Source organism: Corvus hawaiiensis, chromosome 7 (assembly GCF_020740725.1).
Source record: "Corvus hawaiiensis isolate bCorHaw1 chromosome 7, bCorHaw1.pri.cur, whole genome shotgun sequence".
In the NCBI taxonomy this organism is placed as follows: domain Eukaryota; kingdom Metazoa; phylum Chordata; class Aves; order Passeriformes; family Corvidae; genus Corvus; species Corvus hawaiiensis.
The window spans coordinates 14,641,944-14,661,352 of NC_063219.1; the positions used below are offsets into that span (position 1 = coordinate 14,641,944).

At 39.9% G+C, this 19,409-nt stretch overlaps 1 protein-coding gene across 1 annotated transcript in view; it reads right to left on the reverse strand.

Moving 5' to 3' along the window:
- PARD3B (par-3 family cell polarity regulator beta) overlaps positions 1-19,409 on the reverse strand; it is a 403,293-nt gene that overhangs the window by 97,707 nt on the left and 286,177 nt on the right. The window contains exon 19 of the mRNA XM_048309307.1: positions 2,726-2,836. Coding sequence (XP_048165264.1) covers positions 2,726-2,836 — 111 coding nt within the window. The remainder of the gene's footprint in view (positions 1-2,725; positions 2,837-19,409) is intronic.

Genomic DNA, 19,409 nt, shown 5'->3' on the forward strand with positions numbered 1-19,409 from the left:
CTAGAAAGGCTAAATGTTAGAAAAGCAATTTTAGTTTGTTCAAGCTGTTAAATACAGGATTTGATCACAGGTATCAGGGGACGACACTTGCTACATTTCTGTAGTCTCTGCTACTACTATATCCCTAGTAGTTTTACCATACGCTCACTTCACTCAAGGAGAACAGATTTGAAAATATGACTGCATTCTACTAAGCTTCAGTTTTATAAATATGAGACCAAGTATGCAGGATAGCAGCTAGTGAAGTCACAGGAGCAGATGATCTATGGTGTGAATGTCCCACAAGGTTTTCTTTGCCAATATGTGCATTAAAATCTTGGACTTGAATTACATTATAGAATTACTAAATCTTGGGACAGAGCTATAAAACTTGTCTTTACTGTCTTACTGAGCATCCTCATTAGGTGAACAGGCAACAACTAAGCGAAAGGACTGATCTACCCTCAAGTCAGGTAATGTTTCCTTAGTGATTTTAATCAATTTCCCAAACAGTTTTTACCCACACAGGAGAAGTAGCTTCTTTATATAATTTTCCTCTAACAAAAATAAAACCTCTTCTATTTTATGATCAGCTGAAGAAGGGTTCAATAGTCAGCCTGTAGGTAGTCTTATGTGGGCAAACACACAGCCCACATGCTCTTACTTAATTTAGAAAGGTGAAGCAAATTGCTTGTTTTCACAGCATGTGTTGCATTCCTTTGAGGATAACATAGGGAAAATTTCTTCACTATTTTTCTGGGTTTAATTTTTATTTTTTAATTTGAAACCCCCAAAGATATAAGATTTACTACCTGATACAAAAGCGTGATATTCCTATTCTTGTGCCTTACAGAAGAAGAATCAAATAAGTGAGTTAAAAATATCATCTTGGTTCATCCACTTCTCAACACACCTGCTGTTCTCCATTTCAGTCAAAAACTCTTCCAGGTCAAAACTGAAATCATTACTAGAGAAACCAGAATGATGAAGATATTGAGCTGCCAGTTTCCAATGCAGCCGTACCAAGTTACTGTCAATCAGTGACTGTAATTAAAAAAAAGCACACAACGCTGAAGAAATATTAAGAACAATTATCTTGTGTCCAATTGGAACGTTAGACCTCTAGACAGAAGGGTTCATTCCTTCCAGCCTGCCAACATTTTAGTAAATGACACTGGCCCTTTAACAGATGGGATACATGCTTCTTAGCTTGCCAGGATCCTAATAAAAGACACTGGCTTCTTTAAAATGAAGGACACATACCTCTCAAATTGCCAGTATCCAAATTGGGAGTCAGCAGTTTAATATAAAGGCACTCATCAATCTGGCAAAATCAAGGACATGGCACAGAAATTTTAAAACAAATGGTACAAAGTTTCTCCTGACACTACTTAACTTAGATGAACTAAATACTTAAGCACTGGCTAAGCATATCCAGTAGCAGCATTGTAGTAACTAGATACCTTGTTAGCTTTTAAAATAGGAAGAATTAGCAGCAGCCTTCAAGGGTTTGGATTGACTTTTTTCCCCAATCAAACCCATTAGCTACCACTTATAGGGCTGACCATGCACTGCACGACTCAAATGAAAGCAGGGTGTCTTTTCCCTGTGCACTGAGCAGTACCACAAAGGTTGACCATGTGGAAACACTCTGTCTGCCCAAAAGGAACCATGTCTGCTTCCATTCCCTCTCCCAGGAGCAGAATGCTCCAGTGAAGGAGTGAGACCTCCAAAAGTTTTCTGCTTGCACTGACAAAATGTATTACTACAACTTGTAAAGTTTTACAGCAACTGCAGACACTTCTTGAGAGCCAGCAAACTATAGGCTCTTTAACTTTTCTGAGAGCAGCCATCAGAGGGGAAAAAAAGACCTTTTTCAGCATATTAAGTACTTCTGGATGAGTTGGGGAAAGGGAAAGTGGAGTTTTCTGAACCTTGTTGACACTGACAAACTGTTTCCGGTTTCTGAAGGGTAGACGTAGGGGAAAGCAGAAAACTGTAAAATCTCTTAATCTGGAAAGGTAAGGAATTCACTTAGACTGGGCATAGGAAAGTGTATTTTATGACCTGGACAGACTCCCAGGGTCTTACCTCAGAAATACAACTCCTAGCTGGCGCACAACCGGCTTCTTGCCTTGCCCCTCTTGCCCACCCCACTGCTGGCAGACTCCTGCCTGTGCAGGCTGATTTTAACCATCTGAATCTGCTTTCTTCCAGGTGTCCCTTGGCATATTCAACATTTGTTGCATACACATTTCTGCAACATGTGGCTTACCAGCAAACACTGTGCAAAAAAGAACATACCAAAGTACAAAAACTACCATGTGATGGCACAGCCAGATGAAAACAAAGAGGTCTGAAGTGCTGGAAAACAATGGCAGAAGCTGTCAGGAGAGAAGGGAGGAGGTTCTTGCTGTAGAAAAGTAGAGGAGAAAATACTAAGTCAGTGGTCCTGGGAATGGGCAGAGGCGCAACAGGTTTTGAAGGAACTGATCTTCACAAGCTAAAGCAGAAGCTGGGATTTGCATGCTAAAGTGAAGTGCTCAGAAGCTGCAGGAGAACAAGCTCCTGTCACACAGCAGCTCTGACTCGGCCAGGACTGGCCTAATGCTCTTGGTTGCCTGGACCTGACTGCAGTGGGCATTCTGACTGCAGAACAGGCAGGCTGGCTGGCTGTTCCTTCAGGAGACACCTTGCTCTGAAGTTTTTCACTTGATGAACAAAGATACTGCTGCCATTTACTCACCTTTCACGCTCATCTTTCATTTTCTCCAGCTCCTCCTCCTTAAGCATGCCTTGCTTTGCAGTCTCCTTCTGATCTGCCTTCCCACTTTTATCTTCTTTCTTCTTTCCAAATCTGTTAAAGATATCAAGGAAGGAGTCATGAGGAAATAATTACAGAAGAAAAAACAGTACTTATCTATCATAAACCACAGAAATTTTAGGCAATCAAAACACCAAGGTTTTATCTTAGAGACTCATAAATTTCCCACATTGGAAGATAAGTTATCAGTATTACCTGGGCCATATGCAGGAGGAAGGACTGGTTACAAATTGATTTGGACCCTGTACTTTTGAAAGCTACTGCTTGAAACTTAGTTGAAAAGCCCCATCAAACCTGATATGCAGGGCATTGCAGAGTGGAATATTAATATGGCACATTTTAAAGTGCCTGAAGGTTCCTCTTGCCACACGACAGCTCTCTGAAAGTCATCTGCAGTGGCTGTGGTGTCAGCACCCAGACTGGGCCACTGTTCTGCTCTTACCAGTAACTACTGTCTCTCATTCATGATGCATTAATTTTAGGATTTGTTCTTTGCTAAATGAGGATGCAATCAGAAAGAATAAAACCTTGCTTTGTTCCAAGAGTACAAACCTAGACAGTCCATAAGAGCTCTTTTTTAAACTTCTGGGGTTTTCTTTCTGCCTAGTAATATACTATCATGTAATATTTATGCTGTGAAAGTCCTCCAGAGGCCCCAATGGATTTGGGGCTGCCACTGTTGTTTTATACACTGTACAAATATGCATAACAAGTCTGCTTTGTGCAGCCTATAAAAGGTGGCTGAACTGGGGAGATACATTTAATTTCTGGTGGTGTTAGGCAGAATACTGGGGTCAAATATACTCATGAATTATGGACCAAAACGTTTAAAAACCTCCCCTCCTCTTTACCAATTTGAAATTCTCTGTTCCACAAGTAAATGATCAACCTGTGTCTTCCCCTGCAAATTAATATGTCCTTATAGGTACAACAACAATGTAGAGAAAAATAATAACTTTTTCATTATATATACTATATTGCAAACTAATTACTCTGACTCAAAACTGCAAACTCTTCTGTGAAAGTCTGCAGCATTGCCCCAGCTCTCTCTCTTTTACCCTTTTTGTTTTTCATATCAGCCCAAACTGCCTCAAGTGGAACAGCTGAACTACTGTGCCTATATTTAAGCTGTAAATCACTGACCTTATGTTTCTCCACTGACAAAAGCAGAAATTTTGCAAATAGTCAGGCTCATAAGATAATGATCCAAATTTTTTGTGAATTTAATTAATAATTCTGAGCTTGTGGTCAAATGAAGTTACTGGGTTATCTGCAGCAAGTTGTCCAGACAATAAGAACTTGGTTAGAAAGGGAATGATGGATGTGAGAGACAGACACGTAGCATGTGGTACTAACAGAAAGGGCAAATACTACAGGTAGTAACATGAGATGCTTTCTTGTTGCTCTGTCATGGACTGTGCTGAGGAGAAGAAAGACTCCTATCAGTGCACGGTTTTCTCTTTTTTCCTATGTTTTGCAATAGAGATAGATGGTGTCCTGCATTCTTTGAGGGATCCTTTGCTCAAAATATACATACACCTTGTCTACAAATCTTCAGTTCTTTTTTCATGGTCTCTACTCATTTCAGTGCTTCCAGAAATACAGTATATACTTTGCATGCTTTTCCTTTTTCTGAGTGTAGAGCAGCACATTGATTTCACTGCTACTTTCTAAGTTCCAACAGTTCCAAGAGCCTGGAGTCACACACCCCATCAGAAGGTGGCGGTGGCAGTGAAGGCAGCAGTCAGGAAACATAAGAGAGACACAGAGGTTGTACATACAGAGTGAGGAAAAACAAAGTAAGGAGGGTGCACAGGTATGAAATGACCCAGGCGAAAAAGAAAAGCCAAATGAAACTCTGCATATATTATTCTCTACAGAGACGCCAGGCAGTCAAACAAGAAATCACCTGGGTATGAGCACCAACAGGCTGCTCCTGAAAAGCCCTGCTTTCTGACGCTGGCTCATGCTGGGAAGGTCTCACGGCAGTTTTCTCAAGAGGCCATATTAGCACTTGCATCTTGGTCATAATCCAGCTCTGGTACTTTGTTTATATTCATGCTGCCTGCTTTTTTCCCACAGTTTCAATTATAGGTTTGTGGAGTTTCATATTCAACTGTAGCATGCATTGATTTTGAAAACATTATTCTTGGGCATTTTGTATTGCTGCAGGGAGCTGAAGTTGGATATGTTGCATACTCGAGAGAAATGTGAAAAAAAAAGTCTTTAACATGCGTCCCTTTCAAGTCTAGATATTATTTCTTGCTTACTCGAGAAATACATTTTAAATAAAATGAAGTGACAATTTTGATTGCAGTAACAGCCAACATAACAAACCCTAGCAAAAACAGTGCTGTTTGCTGGTAGAGCTGTTCTTGCCATAAATTTGGCAAGTTTCAGTGTAATTATAAACTGGGAATAATGAGTTGATCTTGATGAAAACAACTTTTGTTGTTGTGCTGCATTAAAGGCAGCGTGGCCGGCAGTTTGAGGGAGGTGATTTTGCCCTTACACTCCATCTTGAGTGCTGTATCCACCTCTGGGGGCCTCCAACATACAAAAGGATGTGGACCCGTTGGAGTGAGTCCAGAGGAGGCCACAATGATGCTCAGAGGGCTGGAGCACCTCTCCTAGCAAGAAAGGCTGAGAGAGCAGGGGTTGTTCAGCCTGAAGAATAATCCATGGAGACCTTGTAGCACCTTCCAGTACCTAAAGGGGGCTACAAAAGACATGGAAAGGGACTTCTCCCGATGGCAAGGAGGGATAGGACACCGGGGAATGGCTTTAAAGTGAAAGGGGGTAGGTTTAGATTAGATATTAGGAAGCAATTCCTCACTGAGGATGGTGAAGCACTGAAACAGGTTGCCCAGGAAAGCTGTGGATGCCCCATTGCTGGAGGTGTTCAAGGCCAGGCTGGATGGAGCTTTGAGTAACCTGGGACAGTGGAAGGTGTCCCTGCTCATGGCAGGGTGGAAATGGGTGATCTTTAAGGTCCCTTCCAACCTAAACCATTATATGATTCTATGACTATATTTTTGCTATTTTTTTGCTTCAGATAGAATTTGTACAGGCTTACAATTTTGACCTGTTATACCAAGTATGCAGCATATAGCTCAAGGCTAGGGAAATATTCAGATGTAGGTTGTTTTTTTTGCCTCTTCTGCACATTGCTATACCATAAAAATCCATTCTTTTATTATTATGTTTCTCAGCTCAACAAAAATCTTGCACAAATATAAGAAAATAAAAGCAGCACAAAATTTAACACTAAGAAAAGCAACATACACAGACAGCATTAAATGACAAAGAACCCAGTATCATCTCTGCCTGAATTTATACACCCTGTCCTAAAAGTTATGGTCTGCTCACTGATGTGTTCTAATTGCCATGGGCTTCTGATGATAAAATTAACTTTCAGCCATTGTAATTTTGTATGGGTTTGTGCACTAGAGGCTTAACAGTCTCTATGGCTTATTGGAACAACAACAACAACAAAAAAGGTAGTAAGAGTACTTGCTGCATGATCAAACTAGGTTTGATCATATTATCATTGATATCAGTTGAGGCCCTCCACTGATTTCAACAAGAACAGGATAAAATCCATTGTCAAATTACACTATGTAATTAATCAAATCCATATTAAAATTCTATGAAAACTGAATGGCTTTAGGATTTGAAAATGCCAATTCTCCAGGCAACGAATAATTGGACTGTGGTAAAATCTGCCTTCCATATTAATACTATTGTCAGCAGAATAAAAACATTGATGAAAAATTGTATGGTACACAAATTTTTAAAATGTCTGTTTTGCTATACCGTGCAGTCAAATTCTCTTCAACTTAATATCTGATGGATTTATTAGTCTGAAAACCTTTTATAACAAATGGAGAACTATTACTAGAAGACCTGAAAACAAATGGATCAGCTGTATCTTCTCATTCTATAGCCATCTATAATCAATTTATGTCAAATGAAGCCACTGGTCATTGTAATGACAGTAAGGAAATAAATCCATGCCTCCCCAGTTTGAGTGAATGCCCCCGTTCTTTGATTATCCACTGTAAATGCCTAGGAAGCACTGTTAAAGATGTTACAGCCCTGTTAACCTTAGTATACTTTTCAGTTGGGAAAGTTAATATTCCAGCTACTCAGAGCACAGTTCTCCTGTAAATAAAAACATAAAGGGATTTTTTTTATGTGAACAGATCTTTGAGGGCTTTGTGCTTTTGGGAAAAGCCCATATGCGACTGTTGAAAATACGCCGTGCAAGAGTGAGGCATTATCCTATTTCTATTAATTTCAAAGGGTGCCTTGCAAACAACTGAAATTGTTCCCCTTAGAAACATTAAGGAAATAAAGTCTCTGAATACCAAATGTATGTTGTCTTGCAGTATTTATTGCCATTCTACAGGCTATAGCATTAAAGCATATGTATGCTTCTTTTCAAGGATTCTAAGGGATAAAAATGAAAACAAACCTACTACAGACCTGCTCTGTTATTACTTGGGATAAATGTCTTGCATGCAAGACTTAAAGCTGTGGTCATGGCAACACTTCGTTTCTGTGTGGAGCCGTGGGCTCCCAGATCTCAAATGTGTTGATATTTGCTTCAAGGATTAAAAAGCAGGCAGGTCTATAAAGTCCCAGACTTCTAAGCAGCAGAAACATCTGGTGAGTGGAACCTTGAAGCAGCTTGCCGACTAAATTCAGCAATTTGGATTTCTTAGCTAATTCAGTTGCCCAAGATCAGGAGGTTCCACACAGCTAACAAGGTACATAATAAAAGCGCAAACATCTGTGGGAAAACAATTCAAGAGAGCCTATGACACAGTCAAGCAAGACACAAAGCCTAACACTGTCAGAAAATCTTGACATCTCCAGAAACGATCTGTAAAAAACCAGTGATTTGTAGAGTACATATAACAAAAGCTCTGACTCTCAGTCATTTCACAGCAAAATGGGGAAAAATGCTGAGATTATTAAAGCAGGTCCCTTATGAAAGACTAGAAATAGCTCTTAAAATTAAATTTAAATGTGAGTAAGAATGAGTAAGTGAGAAAGAAAGATAAAGATACTAATAAGGTATGATTTTCAGGTCCACACAGGGACTATAAAAAGCTTATTAACTGCCACTACTGCCGTGTGTTTTAAGTTATTTTATCACTCAGCTTTTACGGTAGAAGAAATACTCTAGAAGCAGTGCTGTGCTTTGATTAATTGCTTTCATACACACATTTTCACAGAGTATTAAACATTGCTGTAAAGATCCTTAGTGAGTCAGACTTGCTGGTGATTACAGGCCAGGCTCATTTTACATTTATGTTAATAGCAGCATTAATGAAATACATCTTTCACATTTTTAGTGGCTCTCTAAATACCTAAAAGGTTTGTTACTAAATGTTTACTTACTGGGCAGAAGTATGCCATTGAGTATTACACCAGTGGGATCAAGAGCTTTGCAACAGCTAAAAAAACTACAGAAAGAAAATAACACGTTTTGGTAAAACATGTTTGATGATTTGAGAATGGAGCACACACAGGAAGGCAACAGGGTTCAAATCTTCAAGATCCCAGAAGATGAAAGTGCCTCCACAACCAAGCTAAACATGATAAAAAGGGCAGCTCTGTGCTGGGGGGGCTGTGAGCCAGGAGGGGTTAAGCATCTCTTTTCCTGGTCCCACTGCTAGCCCCTTGCTTCCAGAGAGCAGATCCCATTCCCTCTGTGGAGGATTTAGCCCCAACAACATCGAGATGCCCTTCCCAGTCTGCAACACAAATTACAGCAAAACCTCCTTATGACACAGCCTTGCCCAGGAGCAGGTTATGACCCAATCTCCCTGCTTTGGCAGGGTGAGAGGAAAGCACCAACAAGATGATGAACACAGGAGAGGGCTAGTTCAGCCCCTTCTGCTCCCTGCTGCTGGGTGAAGAGTGTCTCCAATTCTGAGGCTGTGCCATGTACAACACCAATTCTGTTGGGTAAATCGGAAAGAGATCTTCTGAAAAGTAAAGGAAAAAAAAAAGCACTTTTAATTAGATTTGGTGAGGTTTGCTTGCAGGAAAGACTTGTGAAGGTAGCCTGCTGCCTCACCGTTCTCCCACTGCTGGGGCTCACTCCCAGGGCAGCAACAAGAGGAGGGCAGCAAATGCAACAGCTTGCCGTGGCAAACAACAGGGCAGCTTAGGCAACCAAAAATAGCTCCCCTGAAGAAGGAAAAATGACCTAACCTCTGACCTATTACACCAGTAAAGGCATGGAACAAATTGTCCAAGCGTGCTATTCTACAATTATTATTTGTATTTCACAAATGCAGCTAAACTTCATGAATGTGGGTATCCTCATATTTAGCCGTATTATTTTGGGAGATAATCCACATTATTTTAATGCTGTGATCAGAGTTAAAATGATTATGATCAGCAGGAAGAGAGAAGTTATGCAGAAGTTGCAAATATAAAAAAATCCACCTTATTATGCTCCTGTTACATCAAAATTAAGCAATCAAGTGCCACTTTTGTGTTTTTGAATTTATTTTTTATTTATTGTATCAGACTGCTGGAGCTAGACTAAAATGACTGAACTTCCAGAACCAGTCTAATGGGAGTAAAACTTACCTTTTTAAAACTCTGATTAAACACAACCTCCCCCCACCCGTTTATTTCTTTGATGCCCAAATTAGCATCTTTTCTGCAGCATGCTGAATTAATTAGTACAGTGACAAAGAATTAGTCCAGATAAGATCAAAGCTGAAACCATATTTATCTGGAATTTGAAATTAAGAGCAAAGAGTATTAACCCTCAGCACTTCAAGGAGCTTTCCACATGGCACACTTAGTAAGCCTTCCATGAGTTCTTTCAAAATAAATCAACAGTGCAATTTTTTTCCCCACTGAAGTTTTGCTAAAAGGAAAATAAATTTGCCATGAATTCTGCTACAATGTGAAACTGCCTTTAATGCAGACCCTGTACATGCTACTCATTATGTAACTTGTAGGCATCAGTAGAACAAAGCAAACAAAGCTGAGAAAAGATACTTAATCACATTTGTATTAATGCTTGGATTGTCACATTGTTCACAGATTTAAGGGCTACTGAAAGAATTCCCAGCACTGAATCTGAGAAGCTGCCTGCTGTAACACCTCCCAGGTAAATAATCTATAATCTTCAATGGAGAGGGTCACACACAGAAACGAAATGTCAAACAGAAGCCCTAAATTACACAGGAAAGTTTGAAGTTTACTCTGAGAGTATGAACCATGTGGACAGCAATAATGGAAAATCTTCATTGCTGGTATCATTGCCTCGGATATTATCTGTGTTTCAGTACAAGGTAAAAGACTGGAGGCTGTTTCCCACGTGAAATGCAAGAGGCTGATCTTCTGCCTGGAAATTGCAGAACAGAAGCAATTTAAATAGTCACACCAAAATCTTCTCATCACCCATCTTCCCAAAGCCTTTGAGCCCCCCATAAACTTTTTTTTTAAACGTAGAACTTGCTTGCAATTTAGACAGAGGAGAGTTACTGCAACTCATTCTGATAATTAGGTACTAGAAAATCCTTGCCAGTAGAGAACTCCTGTTCATCTGTACCATATGCAAAATCTTACCTCTGCAGTATCTAAAATGACCAAAAAACAAAACCCAAGGAGTGTGATGGCACCTTAAGACTTGGGCCATCCAAGCTGAAGTGTAAAACCACAAATTCCAGCTACTGAACCAATGGAATGGAGAAAAACTCTCATCAAGTACTATGTAAACACAGACAACAGAAGGCAGCTGTGAAGAGTCATCCTTTATACTTCAAGGAACTCATTTTTAGAAAACATGCTGAGGTAGTCTGAGTACTGGAGGTAGCATTTATGAAACAGGGTCACTACTACAATTATCTGACCAGGAAAATCATTATGTTCAATGGCAGCTATGCACCTGTTTCCATGAAATGATATTTTAATCATTCAGTGACCATGCTGCTAGTCTTTTTGGTCACCAGGACAAGAATTCTGCATCCTGCATTACATATACCACAAAAGAAAAATCTGCAGTAAACAAGGACAGCTGTGATTTACAGTTTGATCAGAAGGAAGAAAAAAAATCAATTTATGGTCTGTCCAATGAAACAAGCACTGCCTGCTTGTCCACTGGATGGTGGAATTACCCTCCACCAAAGTAATAAATTATTCCCATATATTCTTATTTGTCCCTACTTCCATACAGCAGCAGTTGTTTTCCCCTCTTGGCTTCCCTTTACAAGCATGTAATTTCTTCTGAAGTGAATACTAATTCTGTTCCAAACTGTGCAGAGAAACATTGCTGTACCTACCCTACCTGCCAACCCCAGGGGAACATGATAATCCCATCCATGTCTTGGGCATGGTAACTCCATATTCAAAGCAAAAGGAAACAACTAGCCCTTGACTTTGCTTTCCTAATTTCCATTTCATAGTCCCAGGAAAGGGAAAGGGGAAAGGGGAAAGGGGAAAGGGGAAAGGGGAAAGGGGAAAGGGGAAAGGGGAAAGGGGAAAGAAGCAGGCAGTTAGGCTTGATATTAATTTTTCTGGAACTTTATTATTGTCTGTCATGCAGCAAAAAATAAATGCAGTTTCTGATGGAACCTATTCCTCTAAGGTGCAGAGTAAGGCAAAGTAGGAGACACAGACTGGCTGTGCAGTCTGTGGATGCTGCCAGCTACCCCTCCAAAACTCCTGACTTTGTGGTTTTCAAAATCCTGCAGTCAAGTGAAAGCCAGCACACCTCTATCCCAGAAGCACCTCCAGCCCTCTGCAGGTAACTGAGAATCACTTGAAGGGGGACAGGGAAAAGACCAACTGAAGGGAGCCTAAAGGGTAGCTCTTGGGGTGCCAAACTTGACAAAAACAGGATGCTGAGTTTTTTCTTTTGTTTCATGTTTTCTCCTATATTGGGTGTCTCTTTCCCATATTACCAGCCACACGACCCCAGAATTCACTAAAGTATCAGCTACATGTATATGTATATGTATATTGCATGTTTATCAGAGGAAGGGCTTTTCACTTTTCTCATGTCATAACTCTCATGGTATTCAGTGCTTTTCTTAGCATTTTAGCTACTCATGCACTTTATGAGAATCTCCACTTGCACTACAAAACTTTTTGCTCAGCCCTCTTGGCTATGGAAAAACAACATAGAACTGTGACATTATCAGAACTGCAGATACAAAACTCATGAGGCAAATTAAATATATGACATTTGCAAAACAAAACAGAAAACCTCCTACATTTGCACTCAGAGCCATGATATTTTGTCAGACTTGCTAATCATCTCACTACTGCAGGGCTCACCTTCTCAACTAAATCACGTGCCTTCCTCCCCTTACATGCCACAGTGGGGATTTGTTGGGTCTTATCTGACTTTCATGAAGTAAACCTTCACACTGCGAGTTCCAACAAGATCTCCAAGGAACACCCTTGAAAAACAGCAGGAATACAGAGGACTCCCCTCCTTGTTTCAATGGAGACAACATGCCAGTCTTCATGAAGGCTCCATTCTGTGGAACACAGTGACTCTAACAAGTAGTCAATGTTGAGCATATATCATCGTATCCATTCCAATATGAAGAAACTGCATCACAAAGCATAAAAATTTTGTGCTTAGTTTAACAGGTCCTATTCTCTTCCTCTACTGACCACCTCAGAGCTATGGTTCCATTACCACTGCATATCTATCTGCCTCACTTTCCAGCCAGTTTGCTGTGATGCTTTTTCCCCTTGACTATCTCCCCCTATCTCCTTTGAGTTCTCTCCTCATTCATTTCCTCATTCTCCCCAACACACTCGCTCTCCTCCTCCTTGCTCCGCACTCCTTTCATACGCTCTACTGCTGCTCTGCTACAGAAATACCTCTTCCTGGGGATTTCTGCTTGCGACTGCACAAAAGGAATGCATCTTGGGCACCAGCACTCTTGCTTCTGAGACACTGAGCAGCAATATGCAGTAAAGACATGCACAGATCTCTACAGTGGCTGAGCTACCACTCTTTCTCAGCAGGATGCATTAGCCTTATTTGAGCTCAGGCTCAGAGTACTGAAACTCTGAACTAAGAGACTTCACAGTAAAGAGATGCTTTCGAATGGAGACATAAGAGGGAGAGAGATGGCTCTTGAATAGGCAAGGGAGGTTGTAAAGGCAAAAACCCCCTATTTGGTGACTTGCTTTTAGATTTCATAATGGACTTCTAAAGCTAAAGCAACACAAATTCCACCTCTGTGCCTTTACTATAGCTGGCATTTTTACAAAGCAGTAACATTCAAAACAATGCCAAAGTAAGAGAGGAGTTATGCATATACTGTGTTTTGAAAGATGTGTTTTGTCATAACAAATAATAGATGTTTTTGCATTTTTAAACTGTCAAAATCAGTTCTTCTGATAAATAATACCTTCCCTCCCTGGCCTTGGCTATCGTACATTACTAATTAGACATAGTAGTTCGTGGTTAATATCCTTCCCCACAGATTTATTACTAGCTTGTATATTCTTTTCAGTGGAATTGTGCTAATGGTAAGGTCTGCTGGAGGCCAACTGCATGAAGCCACTGGGAGGAGAAATCTGTTTGCCTGTCAAAACAGTGCCTATCAATTAGAACTGTAAATGTGATTCCTTTAAGTGTCTTGGATGGTAGCAGAGACTTTTCAGTGATGGATTAGGGGGCTGAATCACTTTCATATTGTACTAAAGGAAGCTTTCAAGCAAACAGCTATCTGCATGAAACAAATTCACCATTTTTTTTGAGCAAGTCTAGAAGAACCTGTCTGACCTGCCAAAATTCCCCTCTGCTATTTTCCCAGAAATCCACAGAAATCCAGCACTTAATGTGGCATACTGACAAAACTGATTACTAGATTATTCTGTGGTTTTCTCAGGAAAACATGGCTTAGGATAGCTACAGCAACAGAAAAAAACAATGAAGCTGCTGAAAGACACGATCCATAACAAAGAAGGAGTGAGATGATGCAATTCCACCACTCAGTGATTTGGGATGCAGTCCTGGCACATAGATAGCAATTTCCCCTCTGATACAAGCACCCAGCTCTCATCAGCATCACTAAGAGTTGTGTGGACAGACTGATGGGGGAATATGTTCCCCTGAGTTTTGCAGGAAATTACCACCACTCGGGGACTGAAGGAGGCACTGTCTGTCACTCTCAGGCATACCCTCTGCCAGTTAATTACGGAAAAACCTCTGCCACAAGTATCAAGAGGAAGCTCTTCCCTATTCTCCTCTGTACAGCAAACCTGACACAAAGCAAAATGTCAGGAGCAGGACCTAGGAAATGGAGATGCTCAGGGAAGGTGAACTTCAGCCTGCATTTGCCAAGCTCTTCTGCCACCATGTTTTGGTGGATTTTGAAAATAGTTATTAGGAATCAAATTGATTAGTTACAGCTGAGTTTAAGCTTTAGGAAAATATCTTCAGCTGTCACACATTGTGGCTTTTGGTTACTGGTTATTTTCAGGAAGAGCAATCCTACATGGCACGTATAAAAACCAGTCAGCCAGACTGCTAACCCTCCAGGGCTCCACTGCTATTTTCATGCCAAGAGACAGTGACTAACCAATACCGGAAAAAGCAAAGGACTCAAACATACTCACAAAATATAGCTCTGGCAGTTGAAGGACAATGGTTCAGGATGGGGAAGGTTTCATCCAGTCATTAAACAACAGGCTCTCTCATCAGGCTGATAAACTAAACTGAAGGTACTAAAACCTTTTCCTTGGTACCACTTTATAAATAAAAAATAAATACCAGAACTAAGTGACTGAAAGTTTTAGTCAATTATATGAGCTACACAGCTCTGTTATATCTGTTTGCAATAGTATTACTCATGAACTGTGAGCCAGTAAATTTCTTTGGAAGGTTTCAATGAAAACCTGGCAATCACTCCTGTTTCTTGAATCTTAAAATAAGTAATTCTGGTGCAGTCAGATAAAGAAATACATTTTTTCTGGACAAAGTCAGAGAAAATTTCTAGAATAGTGTTTAAAACAATGAAGCACTCTTACTTTGCTGGCTATTACAACCATGTACCTTGAAATTGCACAAACACCATCAACAGCCCAGATTCCCCAAATTTTTTCCTTCTTGTATATTTCTTGCCTTTCACACATTGACTTCCAAACACAAATGTTCATACACTATTTTAAAAATAATTATTTGTTATTGCTATTTATATTGGCAGACAGTTAATTTTTGTGTGACAGTGTAGGGAAAAATCTCTGCTTTCTTGTTCAGGTACAGGAATGCTTTGTTCACCACACAAAGGCTTTGACTTCTTTTCTCACTACCTCCACAGCTCCATGTCCTAAAATTATATTCACTCATTCAACTATCTGCAATACCAAACCACTGGTGCTAACTTTACCTAGAGACCAAAATGAGAACAGATACCTTAAAAATTCTGCAAAGAAGTTGCTCTAAAAAAGCTCTTCATTATGAGGGCGATAAAAAACCCGTTAAATTCAAAGCCCATGGCAGTAGAGAAGGCTGAAGAACACAGATGAAGTCTATCACTCATTTCATTAAAACTTCTGCCACAGGAGCTGCTAGTATCACTGCATGAATAAAAACTAAATGCTGTTGATAAAAAACTACTCCAGGGTGTGTAGTCAGTCAATGAACCTAAGTCTCTTTTGTTTCCAAACTGTGCTTGATACAATGAAGCAACACAGTTTCTCCTGAATGTATCAGACATTAGCCGTTGTCCATCAAACAACTGGGAGGGAAAAATTCTGGCTTACAAGTTACCCATGAATTACTGAACACAATCAGTATTCAGTACCATGAACATTCTGCTGATCCATCATTAACTGCAACTGATCCCATGTACTGTTTCTATTTCTTAACTTGATAAATCATTGTTTAAAAACTACCTTCACAAGCACAGGGGAGGAGAAGCCACTTCGCACTTCCTGAAAAACACGTTTTGGCAATGGGCCCAAAAATTTACTGCGTTAAAAACCCCCACAACCATATGAACACAAATTGCACCACACAAGTGCTCACAGTTGATAAATTACACTTAGCTGAAAGTACTTAATCTGTAAAACAAACTAGAGACCCGACTGTGAAACAACTTAAGCATCTGCATTTCCATTTCTTTGCTGTATGTTTGGTCTCCTGTCATAGGAAAGAGTGAAAAGAGTGCCTAATTTATCAACTATATATACCACTCATCTTGATCTCTTGATACCACTATTTATTTTGATTTATTAGTTACAACATTTAAAACAATTTTTTTGTCATGATAATTGAGTTGTCTTTGTAGCCTTATTGTTGTGTATCTAGACAAATGCATCAAAGATGTACAGAATTTTAGATGAAATTGCATTATTGATTTAGAGTGCCATGATGATGTTACTTTGTTGTGGTTTTGTAACTAAAAGGCCCAGTTGTCTGGCTTCAGTTTTGTTTTTCTTCTCATGTAGGGAAAACGAAATCCTTCTACCCTCTCCTTGCAGTCATACATCTTCCTGCCACCTTCTGGCTCACTTGTACCACTGTCTTTTCCAGCTGCTGCTGAAAAGACAAGTATCACTAAAAATATAGTCCAGTGATTCTTGGGGGAAAAAAAAGCAACAGGATACAGGAATGCAAAGCAGAAATCATGGTCAAATCCAAGGTCCTGAATTTCAATAACAGCAAAAAAAAAAAAAAAAAGCTGTACATGTGGAAAAAATATTCTCCCCCCCCCCTCCCCCCAAGTCCACTCACACTAGCTGGAATTAACAACTACATCTTTTGTACTGTTAGACATACTTCCTCTAGCAATTAATTGGCATATTCTCTAAATAAGCACAGTTGTAAAAGCCAGCTAATGCCCTAGTGCTTCTATTGGAAATCTTTAATAAAAATCACTTGTATTTAACAGATTGATTGAAAACTGGTTCCAAATAGGGTACTTTCCTGTTATGCAGAGGACAGTGAGAATTTCATCCTACAAAATGTGGCTAGTGCTGTTTGAAACAAATGAAAAAGGAAAAGTAAAGAAACGAAGGTGTCTAAAGACATATCCAGAAGGTGGAATAGAGAGTCTGAAAAACAAAAAGCTGTGCACTAAATATCATGACCTGGGAGTTGATTTTATGTTTGCTACCAGCATTTTAAAAAAAACTTATTTAGTTGACACCACATTCCAATTTGTCTTATTAGCACAACTAGTCAAAGCCAAATATGAACAGAGGCATGGACAACACCCCACCTGGGACATCCCTTCTCCTCTTTCCAGTACCTGCTCCCTGAATTTGAGCATGGCCTAGCAGACAAGCTTAAGATAAGCTTTCCATGCCATTGTGATTCCAATCACAGCCTATCCTAAGGAATATTCATTTTCCTGAAGCAAGGCCAAAAGAGAAAGGTCTATTTCATTCCAGCCCATCTTTTTAATTCTCCCAGCAGATGCAGCATTTACCATTTTATAGAACAGAAGCTCAGAACAAAAGCAAACACCATGTTTGTCCTGTGGTACTCAAGTTCTCACACCAGAGAAACTCCATGTCTTCTATCAAAAAAAGATGGTATTTCTCAGATGCGTTATTCTCCCAAATAACAAAACCAGAGCAAACTGGTTGAAAATATGAAAAAATAGAATTTTATCAAGACATAGAAAAGTTCTTCTGAAAGGAAAATCATTAAGGATAAATCAAAAAGATCTCTCTTATAAGGTATATGAGTATAAGGTATTATGAGTATAAGGTCTCTCTATACTCATTAAACAGTAACTTGAGCTCAGGATTAAACTTAGCCAGATCATTTATGCTATTGATGACCTATTTTTTTTTAATCAATCTGTATCATATCCCTTGATGTTCTAGATAAAAAGAAAATCCTTAGATGCCTTCCCTCCTGAATCATAACCCTATCCAAGAAACTGGTGTGTTCCTCCTTTTCTGAACCTTATGCCTAAGCCCAAATCAGGATCCAAAAATAACAGCAACCTGTATTCACAAGAAGACGACTCATCGGTCCTCCTTAAACTCCATTTGTTACTGGCCTTCACCATTAGCCTCTGGGCCCTTTGATAGCCAGCAAGAAGCACCATTCTTTGAATTTTCCTTCCAGATCCAAACCACAGTCAACTATACAATTGGCTCATCTTTCCCATGTCTAAGCCGTGTCACTGTAACACATCTCTATCTTCGCACAGCATCTACAGAAGTCAGCTGGCATTGAATTGAGGTCGTTTGCTCATCCCTACTCTCAGTTGTTCAGGATGGGAGCATGGCTGCCTGCTGCAATGCTTTCCACTTGATACTTGCTCATCATGCTAAGAGCAGCTGGGATCCTCTACTTGAGGACTGACTGGAACAATTTCTTACTTGAGAACCAACACCTGTGAAACATAATGAATCTGAAGAACTGTCAGGTCCAGACTTCAGTGATGTTCAGAGAACTTTTTCTCCTAACATTTTATTTATACTTTTGTGTACATGTTAGAGGACAGAGAGGGGAGAGAAAAGGAAGCTGATGCAGATTGACACCATAGCCAGAAAGCATATGATCATGACTAGGAAGTGTTTCAAAGCTTTCTAAAGTTTTACAAGATGAACTATGTAACAAGGTAAGTGCTTTAAAACAGCACTAATTTGAAAAGCACAAGCTATCCTGTTATTTCCTGGAAAGTCATCAAACAGTAAGACAGAAAAGAAGGATGAACTCAGTGGGATAGGTTATTGTTAAATAAGAACTAATCTGGCTTCTCTCATTAATTTGCCTTAATGTAAACTGTGTGATCTTTCCACTCTGTTAACAAAGCAAATGTATCAATTTCTATGACTCTCTAAAGTTCATGAAAGCCTGTAAAACTAGAAAAATGGATGTTTTCAATTGGCTTTTGCCAGTGGTGTGAAACACGCCCCTCCCACCACTTCTTAATTTTGCTTACATAGCATGATCTCCAAGGGCCCGAAGTGTGGCCTCCCCAAATCTGCAGAACCTGTCAATTCTATCCTCACACTGCCCCATGTGTTTTTGCACCAAAGCAGAAACGATTTTTTTTCCTGCAGTGTCTTACAAAAGTGATTATTAAGGACAGTATAGTGCTTCTGAACTGAAATGCATAGGACCCTACAGCAACAGATTAGTTTTGTACTTGGGAAGAAGCCTCATCAGTAAAACAGCAAAAAACCCCAAACTCAAGAACTGACAGTTGAAACTTCTTTATCTGGCTGGATCCTCACAATTCTGCCTTTTATACTGTTTCTGCCTGTTACCCTCACCTAGACAAATTAAATGTAAAAAAAGAAAACACTATTGTTGTGCACAAGGACAGTCATCAAGCCTCCTGATCACTGGGAGAATGTGATATCCCAGAGGCTTCAGGCAGCAACAAAGCCCAGTACTCCAGTCAGAATCTGGCAGCAAAGGCCTGCCAAGGAAGCAGTAGGCTGCAAAGAGACTCTTTCCCACAGAAGTTTTTCTTCTGGGCAAAGGCTGGAGGTCTTGAGGTAATGCTAAGGTTGAGGTAATGACCTATATTAGCTACTCTGAGAATAACCAATTTTCAGCTATGCTGCCTGCATTCTGATCCACCATTACCCACACCCCTCATCTCACCTCAGGACTGACAGAAGTCAGTCA